The sequence below is a fragment of the Bactrocera latifrons genome, unplaced genomic scaffold (assembly GCF_001853355.1).
Source record: "Bactrocera latifrons isolate USDA-ARS-PBARC rearing strain unplaced genomic scaffold, ASM185335v1 scaffold_62, whole genome shotgun sequence".
In the NCBI taxonomy this organism is placed as follows: Eukaryota; Metazoa; Arthropoda; class Insecta; order Diptera; family Tephritidae; genus Bactrocera; species Bactrocera latifrons.
In genome coordinates this window covers 743,970-754,805 of record NW_017537290.1, presented here as the reverse complement: position 1 = coordinate 754,805, position 10,836 = coordinate 743,970, and the positions used below count along the sequence as shown (strand labels likewise).

At 37.2% G+C, this 10,836-nt stretch overlaps 2 protein-coding genes across 6 annotated transcripts in view; one reads left to right on the top strand and one right to left on the bottom strand.

The window, feature by feature from the left end:
- The window catches only part of LOC108975184 (putative tricarboxylate transport protein, mitochondrial), a 15,263-nt gene extending 12,925 nt beyond the window's left edge, over positions 1–2,338 (top strand). For both annotated transcript variants that reach the window (XM_018943520.1, XM_018943521.1), the window contains exons 3-5: positions 639–765; positions 829–1,052; positions 1,116–2,338. In XM_018943520.1, the coding sequence (XP_018799065.1) occupies positions 639–765; positions 829–1,052; positions 1,116–1,519 (755 nt within the window). In that variant the 3' untranslated portion in view covers positions 1,520–2,338. The remainder of the gene's footprint in view (positions 1–638; positions 766–828; positions 1,053–1,115) is intronic.
- A 1,157-nt stretch (positions 2,339–3,495) lies between these two features.
- The window catches only part of LOC108975179 (8-oxo-dGDP phosphatase NUDT18), a 13,633-nt gene continuing 6,292 nt past the window's right edge, over positions 3,496–10,836 (bottom strand). For 2 of the 4 annotated variants that reach the window (XM_018943509.1, XM_018943511.1), the window contains exons 2-3: positions 4,630–4,919; positions 3,793–4,565 (exon numbers count right to left, since the gene is read on the bottom strand). In XM_018943509.1, the coding sequence (XP_018799054.1) occupies positions 3,793–4,565; positions 4,630–4,906 (1,050 nt within the window). In that variant the 5' untranslated portion in view covers positions 4,907–4,919. Of the gene's footprint in view, positions 4,566–4,629; positions 4,920–8,129; positions 8,163–10,836 lie in introns of those variants that run through there. The other 2 variants (XM_018943510.1, XM_018943512.1) reach the window with 2 other exon arrangements.

Below are 10,836 nucleotides of genomic sequence, written 5' to 3'. Positions count from 1 at the left end.
AGTATAAAATGTTCGGTGACACCCGAACTTAGCCCTTCCTTACTTGTTACATTTACATTTAGTCGATGTTGTTCCCAAGAAGTTGTGGTTCTCTCCATTCCAATCGTTAGGAGAGTATTGACCTTTAGCAGAATAGGTTCGCAGAAAAAGTTCGTTGTTTCGACTGTTCCTTGGTCTCTAGTGTGTACTAGTAGATCCATGCTTGATCGTAGATCTCGAAGCAAATAGAGACCTTTTTGGAGTGTGCTTCAACAACGGCTAATACTGCTGTGAATTGGTTTCATCCATGTACTTATTGTCCGGAATGAGCAAACATGGCACGCCTCACACCGTTTCAAAGTAATTACCGTTTGCCTATATGAAACTGCACGTGAACTTTTGTCAGATTATCCTTTGGTAATCGTTTCGCCGTATCTGAACGGGAATAATAAAAACTGACATGCCCGAGTRACACTTATTTAACACCCTAGAAAGTTCTTATATGTACTATCAGTAAATTTCATGTTCTRAGAAATATAAGTAGTATTAATTTTTAAATCGAATTAGAATTTTATTCTATATATAACACATAATCTCAATGTAAGGTCTAAAAACCAACAAAATTCAATAAACATTAAATATGCCTTTCTGTATTTCAGGTGCTAACAAAAAATACAATGGCATTGCCGACTGTGTCAAGAAGACTATCAAATCTAATGGTTTCTTTGGTTTGTATCGTGGCTTGAGTGTGCTGATCTATGGCAGTATTCCCAAATCTGCAGCACGGTGGGYTTACATYAGAGTTTATTACTTTTTCTACTTTTACTAAACAYTTTTTTGGTATTATAGTTTTGGTGCTTTCGAGTTCCTGCGCAGCAACATGGCYGATTCCAATAATCAGCTCAGTAATTCGGGCAAACTTTTATGTGGTCTTGGTGCTGGCGTGTGTGAAGCTGTTTTGGCCGTGACACCCATGGAGACTGTCAAAGTGAAATTCATYAATGATCAGCGCAGCGCAAATCCACAGTACCGCGGTTTCTTCCATGGCGTCAGCACAATTGTGAGGCAGGAAGGTGAGAACTAAAATTTAGTTTATTGCTCTTTATGATTTTTATTACTTTTCTTTGCCATTCAAGGTCTGGGCGGTGTATATAAGGGTCTGACACCTACCATACTTAAACAGGGCTCGAATCAGGCGATACGTTTCTTCGTTATGGAATCATTGAAGGATCTCTATAAGCGCGGTGATCACGARAAGACCGTGCCGAAGCTGGTAGTGGGCGCATTTGGTGCGATCGCTGGTGCCGCCTCGGTATTTGGCAATACACCACTTGATGTGGTGAAGACACGTATGCAGGGTTTGGAGGCGTCCAAGTACAAAAACACTGCTGATTGTGCGTTGCAAATTTGGCGCAATGAGGGCGTAACGGCCTTCTACAAGGGCACGGTGCCACGTTTGGGTCGTGTCTGCTTGGATGTGGCCATTACATTCATGATTTACGACTCCTTCATGGATCTGTTCAACAAGGTTTGGAAATAATAGACAACAAAACGGCACCAGCATTAGTAACTTAACGAAAATATATCCAGAAAGTTGTTGTAAAATTATTAGTAATCTAGAACATATCCATGTATGCGATCACGTGCTGTTGCTCTCACATATACATACATACAAACGCATACGTATATGAAGATACAATTGTAAATTAGCTGAAATGTGGAATAGATTTAAATGAATGGAAGTTACACACCTACATATTTACATATATATGTATATACATGTATATGCAAATGTGAATGAAATATATACAGCAATTACTTCCTAGTCAATTTAGCCATTAAACGGGCTCATACAACATTTTAAATGGACAAATTAACATATACATTTTCGTCATTAGGCAAATATGAAGAATTTACAACGGATTTATGTACATGCAGGACAGTTGAACTGAACATTAGCTTGGGCCAAATATACACACATATATCATATATAATACATATATACTTACATACATATATAAGATCGCTTCAAACAACTGGAAGAAGTTGCATTCTAGTAATTAATGTAGCTTAAAAATTGAATAGTGTCATTATGCTCCTTCAACCGTTAATTGTTGTCTACATATGTATGTGTATGTATACACATATATAAATATGTAAATATTTATAAACGAAAGCATGGCAAAGCGTGTCTTCAGTTACTTGAAACATTCTAGCACTTTTTTAGAAATCTATATGTGTATATATAATATATGAGTACACAGTCTAGTGCATTTGTAAATTATAATTATTTATATGGTGTAATTTGATTTGATGATGCATTTACTTAAACATTTGTAAAATAAACGACACAAACCTATGTCTRTTAATGGTAAATTCAAAGAAAAAGATATTAAAACTGCTTTTATTCAAAAAATAGAAGTATATAAATATGTAGTGAAGCCGATGTACATACTTACATGTTATTAGATGACCTGCAAAACCCTTTGCCCTTTGTAATAAAGCTAAGGGCTTTTTGAAAGAATATATGTGACCTGGTCCACGAAAAGGGAGCTAACGTGCGAAAATTAGGTTATGACTTTTTGGATTCTACATATCACGTGAAAAAGCATCTTATCTCCCATCCGAATCAATTTTTTGACACCTAAGCCCCCTTTCCATAGACCAGGTCACATATGACATTATTCTGCCACCTAATCTCCATTTGGAACGGCGAAACATTTTTGCCACTCTGTTTGATTTATCTCCAAAACATGCGTCCTTAACGCATCAAGCATCGCATCGAGTGTCGTAAAACGTCGACCTCCCAGCATATTTTTTACGTACGGGAATAATAAATTCGCTCGGTATTAGGTCAGGACTATGTGGTGGACCACTAATCTTCGGTGGTTGGTTTTCCTGATTTCTCGAAAGAAAACTGTTAAACAATGATTGAGTACTACAATTTTCTGTTTCGTGTTGTTCAAGTATCTCCAGACTGGTTAAGGAAGCGAAGAAAATGAGTGTAGTGGTGAACGAGGGGAAGACGAAATATTTCAAACAAACACTCGTTGCACTCGCGACTTGGCTCACAAGTCACACCAACAACCTGGAAAACCAACACTGAATAACTTTTGCCAACGGGTGCTACTTCGGGTTAAGTACGCAATTGAGAAGTAAAGTCCTCTCTCGACGAACAAAAACCATCTATAAGTCACTCATTATTCTCGCATTGCTATATTGTGCAGAGGCATGGATGATGTCAAATTTTGATGAGCCGACGAGTTTTCGAGAGAAAGGTTCTGCGAAGGATTTATTGTCCTTTGCGTGGTGACCACTGTAAAAACCGTAGTCCATGGACATTTCCTACTGGAGATTAGAAATTTTTTAGTAAACTTAATATACCATGTTCATGGTATACATATAGCAGCGTTCGCAATAAGGAGTAATTAAAATGCGTTCGTATAATAGGAACATCAATAAGATAATTCTAATTGTGCGTTAAACCTAGAATTCGTTAGTTATCGACGTGAGTAYGTAGTTAACATGAAATTTTTATTTATAACATAAAAATTTGTATAACAGCAACTTAATAAACAATGATTGGTGTATATAAAATCCAAATATTTAAAAATAAATATTATTGCAAATAAGTAGTATAAGTTGTAGCGCAGCACTGCAGCTCCGTAGATTCCACTAAACACGTTTGTTTGTAATTTAGCTAACTTTAATTATGTGCGCAAATATTACACCTAATTATTTATTTATTTTATTCTTTGTTGAATCCTGCTTACTTGCACTTCYCGAATCCAGACCCCAAGCTCACACATTTGTTTATCGTATGACATTCAAAGGGATTGTGGAATGTTTGCTCGACAGTATGCGCCCCAATTTCTCCTCGAGCGGACGACTCAACTCATGCCATGTACATTTGCCAATAAGCGCCACTTCCTCTAAAGGTGGCCGAAATACTACCAACACATTCAGGCAAATACCGTCGCTCGTGTATGGCATTGGCGAGGGACAATGTTCGACGCTGAGTATGCCGTGTGGCCGATGTTGTGGCAACTCCGCGCCAAATAGYTCGATCATAAATTTGCGTAGCGTTGAGTGAAGACTGCGCTGTGGATGCACTTCGACCGTGGGGAAATGATGCACATTCTTTTCACTAACAAGCACATTCAACGAATTCGTGGCACGTTTGCGTATCACCGCGACCACACGCAAATAATTTTTGTGATGAGAGTACTTTGTTGGCAAAACATCCGGGTGATAGGATGGCGCCTGCGGTGACGAGTTACGTTCGTTATACGAGCGGCCAATGTCGATTAAATTTAGAATGTCATTAGCGCGTAACGGCAACTCAGACAGTCTGCCGATCCATTTCGCCTGTAATGACTCGTTATCCGCCTGAGCGGGTGTCTTCAACTGGCCGCCTGTGACGCGACCGGTGAGCACAAAACGGAACCATGAGCCGCCCGCCACTTCGATGGCCAGYAGAGTTGTGATATCCACATTTAGACCAGTTTCCTCATAAACCTCACGCACAGCTGCCTCGCAAATGGTCTCGCCTTTTTCCATGCGCCCAGCTGGTAGATACCACTTGCCTGGAATAAGAATAATACAGAGTAAATACTATCACGGGAATATATACATCAAATSATTGCTTACCGGCGCATGATTGCTTAGCCTCTTGCATCATGAGCACCTCATCCCTCTCGTTGAACAATACGCTAGCGACTATATATGTCACCGATTTCCCTAGCACAGGTATGTAATCTGCGGAGGCACTTGGTTGTATGCCCTGCGCCTCGGCTGTGGCATTCTGTTCTTCAAGTGAAAAGTCGCACAGCTCCTGCGTTATATCGCCTAGATCTTGAGCAGCAAGAATTCCGAGGAGCTTTTGTTCAATGCTGTCGGCGCCATTGTGGGARTTGGTTTGGGGCATTTTTAAGCGCAGGCTAGAAAATAAGTTATTTTATTTGAAATATTAAATTTGGAAACCAAAGTAAATTAATAAAATATGCCATCTCATTTTTMATTTTCATACCACTATGACTGAAAAATAGTAACAATTTCTGCACAATTTTTATATTCTTAATTTCTKCTTCAAAATCTTTATCGTTCTTCACCAAGTAATCCCAATACACTTGTGCAACGTTTTTTCAACTCTCGAAATAATTGGTAAAGTCAATTTCCGGAATAGCCTTCAATGCGCATTTAAGGTCTTCAATTAATTCAAAACATTTTCCCTGAAGCGGTCGTTCCAGCTTTATGAAAAGCCAGAGGTCACAGATCTAAGAGAGTCGGCGCGTAATTCCTGCATTTTATACCCTGAACAGGATATATTAAGTTTGTCACGAGGTTTGTAACACCCAGAAGGAAGGGTCGGAGACCCTATAAGATATATATATAAATGATCAGTATGTCGAGCTGAGTCGATTTAGCAATGTCCGTCTGTCTGTCCGTCTGTCTGTATATATAATATACGAACTAGTCCCTCAGTTTTTAAGATATCGTTTTGAAATTTTGCAAACGCCATTTTCTCTTCAAGAAGCTGCTCATTCGTCGGAACTGCCGATATCGGACGACTCTAACATATAGCTGCTATACAAACTGAACGATCGGAATCAAGTTCTTGTATGGAAAATTTGCACATTTCACAATGTATTTCCATAAAAGTTGGCACAGGTTATTTTCTAAAGCAAAAATATAATCTCCGAAGAAATTGCTGGTGCTGGTTTAGAAAACTTTTGCATTTGACGTGGTATCTTCACGAAATACTATATAACTTCTATAATAATAGTATGCTCATAAATGATAAATTTCCTGACCAAGCCACGTACATGTATGGAAAACTTTTCATTTGACGAGATATATTCAATAAATTTTTCGTGACTTATTTTCTAAGGAGCTCTCTGATTCTACAGATTTTATAACCCTGCATACAATAGGTCCAATATTTTCCCATTAGATGTATCTCGGTTTATATAAGGACGGTCGGGTTAGGCTATTTGGCGTTAGAACGATTTCGTATATAGTATAGCTTGAGCATGCGTCAAAGATGGACACCAGCAAGGTGATCCACGATAAAGACAAGGCCGGTGGCTGAAAATGTAAGTAGTGTTTATGATTCGGTTGCGTTAATTTTGATATCGAAATTGTATTAAGCTCTTGAGCGATAAAATAGTAATTGACGATATCGAGAGACATGTACTACCTTAAAGTCATATTCTAAGGTTCTGAGTATTACTTGCTCTTCATTGTAATTTTTATAGATTTAAGCAGTTAGAGGTGCGCAACCTTTGTTAGAAGTCAAATTGAAAAATTTCCAAAACCGATTGCARCTCGGCAGACGACAGCCAATCTCAGAGTGGTGTACCTTTATCGGTCTCGACAATGTTGTATTAAAACAACTTATCGGCTCTTTCGAAGTGGCTTAAAACTGATCTACAMGTTTTACTCTCTTTTCGGTTAACCAAAAAGCGGCTACTAGTAAGAGCTCCATAAAGCACTCATTAGACATGTAATATAAATATATTCGGCTAAGTTATATATAGCCACAACGCTGATAAGTAGGCATTTTGATAAATTTTGTCGAATCCACACGCTTTGTTTTGAGTGAAATACAAGTTTCTAAAGCAATCGACTCGTGTTAAGCAAACATTAACTGACTTAAAACTAGTCTCAAACTAATTAACGTACAAATTTATAAATATATTTACATAATATGTATATAACGATGAGTAATTTTTTCCCGTTTTTTTTTTTTTTTTTTTTTTTTTTTTTTTTTTTTTTTTTTTTTAATTTAAATTTATTTTTTTTTGATTTTTGTGGAGATGACATTAACACACAAAACGCAGAGCAGATGACACACTTCGCCTTATTTCCATTATAACACGCCTGACTATGAGAAAATTTGAGAAAATAACAAAATACAATATAAACAACTTATGGGAGAAAATATGGTTAAAATAGTGCATCAAATAGTAGGTAGAATAAGCGATAATTATGGCGGTCGTGATTACAAGAAGTGTCGAAGTTGATGCTCAATAGAAATAAGTATGTATTTCACTAAATGGTTATAGACAAGTGTTGAGTGCACATACTAATTAGTTGAGAAGAAATATAGAAGTGATGAGCACAGCAAAGCGACACAGATTAACAAAAGTTAAGCGAAGAAAACTGCCATTAACAACGAAGTGACAGCACACTGACACACGAAGCTTGGGAAATTACAAATGCGCGCAAAGGAGGGGCACAAAGGTGGGTTGTGAGGCAAAGCAAAATATGTGACAGTTGGCAGTGGCTGGCTGCTGCAGCAGTTGTAACTGCAAGCTGCGTGTGCGCTATAAAGAAATAGGAGACAGACGCGTTTAGCATGTTTATTTGTGGCTTTAACGATAATTATGGTTTCAGCGATTTAACTGAGACTGTTGCAAGCGGATGCAGTTGCAATGTGAATGGTCTCTAAGCGGTAAATAAAGCACACAGCTGACTGAGTGAAAGAGCTTTCGTAAACACTTGCCGCAAGTAGTTGTGGTCGGCACGACAGCACGTTGCGTTGTGACTCAAGTAAAAAAAAAAAATGCAAAAAAAAATTGCTAATATGGAAAAGTAATGCAAGAAGAAAAAAACAAAAAAAAAATTGTAAGAAAATAGAAAAACAACATGTTATAGAATAGCGCGTCTCGCGTACGTGCGCCTGCGCAGTGAAAGAAGAAAGTCATTAGACGGACTACAGAGTCTGTCGCTCAGCATTAGGATGTCATTGTCACAATTTTCACTAAATTTGTATGTACGTAGATATGTGAAAGTGCGCACAACACCAGCGGCCAGTGATCTCTCCAAAGCAGTTTCACGCAAAACGAAGTGTTTAAATGAAAATTCATTACAAACATTTTCAAACAGCATTTCATCAAAATTTGCTTGCCAATAAACTCAAAAATTACGACAGCTCGTACACACACACATATTTACACTTAAGCGCGCAGGTATGCAGGTAAGCTTAGACGCAGGAATGTTGTACCCACACAATTTGTTGTAGAATGTTTGGTATTCCTTATGCAAATTTCAAATAACATCGCACCAAAACAATCAATCGAACTCGTTGGCATGCCTCGAGTTCGTAGCTAACGTCTTTTTGCTAACAATGCACACATAACACTTACATGCAGACCCACCGCTTTTGCTGTTGTTCTTGTTGTTTGTAGCACAATTTCTTTTTATTATTATTTTGTTTCTATAAATTCTTTCGTTTTTTGTTTATTTTGTTTTTCTGGGTGACTTTAAGAATTTCTGTTGACTTTTTGTTTTCGAAGTTTTGCCGTCTATTGCRCGTATTGGTTCACTGCGGTGCGCGTTCTGCGCGAGACACGGTACAATGTTGAATAGTGACTGTTTCTCCAATTGTTTATGCGGTTTGTTTGCTTCTTCACCGAGCGTTGCTGCTGGCATAGGGTAACAGTGTAAAATACCGGTTGTAATTTGCCATGGAAATGTCTTATGCGCACATATGAAGAAGCTTTATAAGCTGCTCTTCGTTTCTTCACATGTTGAAATGCTTTCTTGTTATAGCATTTCGCTTAATTTCGCAGAGAGTACGCTACTAACGTGACGTCATTTCATAGCACTTTTTCATCCAATTTGTCCTGCTTTATACCATTTCGGAGCTCCCATAAATGCTATTTGATCTCCTAAAWTTGAGGAGAGTAGCGACAGGGCTTCGTAAAATATGCGACATTTCCAACGATATTTTATGTTAATAGCCTCTAATAACCTCACACAACAACGCATACTTACAACAAAACGTACCATCATTCTAATAATACAAAACATGACATAACTACAGTCTTAAATAAAAAGTCGAAGCTCAGCTCTATGCGAGAATATATGGTTAAGGTACATTTCCTGCTTTCGAGGTTTACACCTTAATTTGATATAGAGCTAGCTAATAAGTGTAACCCTTTTAAGYATTTCTTTCTTCTAGAGCAGTTGGTTTCAATTGAATTTCAATGTCAMTGTTGTCGTATATCTCAYACAGCTCATCGTTCCATCGAATGCGATATACGCCGCAAAAGATTTGTCTCGAAAACTCGTAAAAGTTGTCATTGTGCATGCTTCTGCTCCATATAGCAGGACTATTCGTCGAAAGATTACTTTACTTCTCAATTGCGTGATCAGTCCGAAGTAGCACCTGTTGGCAGGAGGTATGCTGCGTAGGATTTCGAGGCTGACATTATTGTTGCTGTTAATACTGGTTCAAAGATAGAYGAAATTAYCTACGACTTCTAAGCTATGTCTGTCAACAGTGACGTGGGAGCCAAGTCGCGAATACTATTATATAAAAGCTTTTCATAGCTATATGGTCTAGATKAATATTCTGCTAGGATCCTTAATTTACTAAATATATCTCATTAGTTCATAGGGTTGAAGCAAACATCATTAAGAGGTATATTTCCCTTCTAAGCAGTACAAAGGAAATAATTGCCCTGCCTTAATTGTAATAATTGGAAGATTTATTGCCATGAAAAAACGTCTCACAATAAATTTGGAATAAAGTCTTTAATTTATAGAGCAATGTTTCAACAGATCAGGTGATAAGCTAGTTTAAATACTTATATAAGCTTTATAGAATTTATGGTGGACATAACATTTRTGAATTCGCGATTTGGAAAGCTTTTGAGCTTTTAAACCACAAACTCCAAAAAATATTTTTCTACCACCTTCAGTGACATTTTTAGTAAAATACTAGGTTAAATTATGTTAGRCAATTTTAACTAATCTCTCATCGGGGGCCTGAAAGCAGAACAATTTAGAATAAAGTATTGGAATGATTACATCTCACCATGTTCCAAGACCACTACGATGGTAGAGAATTTCGAGGTGATGTAATATGCAACCTGAAGTCAAATATAAAAGAAATTTTGTACTCGGAACCATTCGGAATGAAACTTTTCACTCAAACTCTTAATTTTTTTTGTTTTTTTAACATTTTAACTATTGGAAAAATTTTAGACTCCATGAACATTACATATTTTGTAGTACCATTTTAACAATTAAAAYGTGTCGGCTTAAAAATATTAACTACAGCAATCGTCCCACTTAAACATACAGTTTTTCTATGGATGTTAAACCTCTTTTTTTAAAACACTAATCTTATACCAAAAGACAGTAATTTTTTGCAAATTTAGTATAGACTAGAGGTCATACTTGTACAAGAGACACTCTATGACGAAACAAGAACTCATGGCTAAGACAACCTATTCACAATTCGATATTTTCTAGTTAAGTCTTTGTATTCCTTATAAATCAATAGAGGTCGTAAAAAAAAATCACAGTTGGAACTAAAATCTACCCAGTCGTGGTCTAGGTATAAAGAATGTGTAAATTTGAAGGATACTATTAAAGATATTTAAGTCGTTAGAAGTAGAAGTTTCCACCGGTCCCATCAAATACGGAAGACCGAATAATACTACTAAATTTGTATAAAAGTGGTAAATCTCAGCTGAACCAACTTATCAGAAGCCACCGTATACACACATGACTTACTTATGCTCGTTGCAGCTTCACAAATACGATCGGCAAACCGTCATTAGTTGYAAGCGAATAAACTATATTACAAGGGAGTCTAAAGTATCACAAGCTAGCAGGTTATTTGGTTGGTTAGTGGAGTATCTAGTTGTGAACAGATGAATGTACATATGTAAATACCTGTTGTGCTTTGGTAACAAGTTTACAGTTTGTTTTGATCTGTGAATATATGTACATAATATGTATGTCATGGGAGTTCGTGTGTGTTTTACTCGRAATATTAACAAATGAATGACTGAGAAGAGAGCTGAGAATGCGAATGACAGTTTGGAATGTTTCTAAACG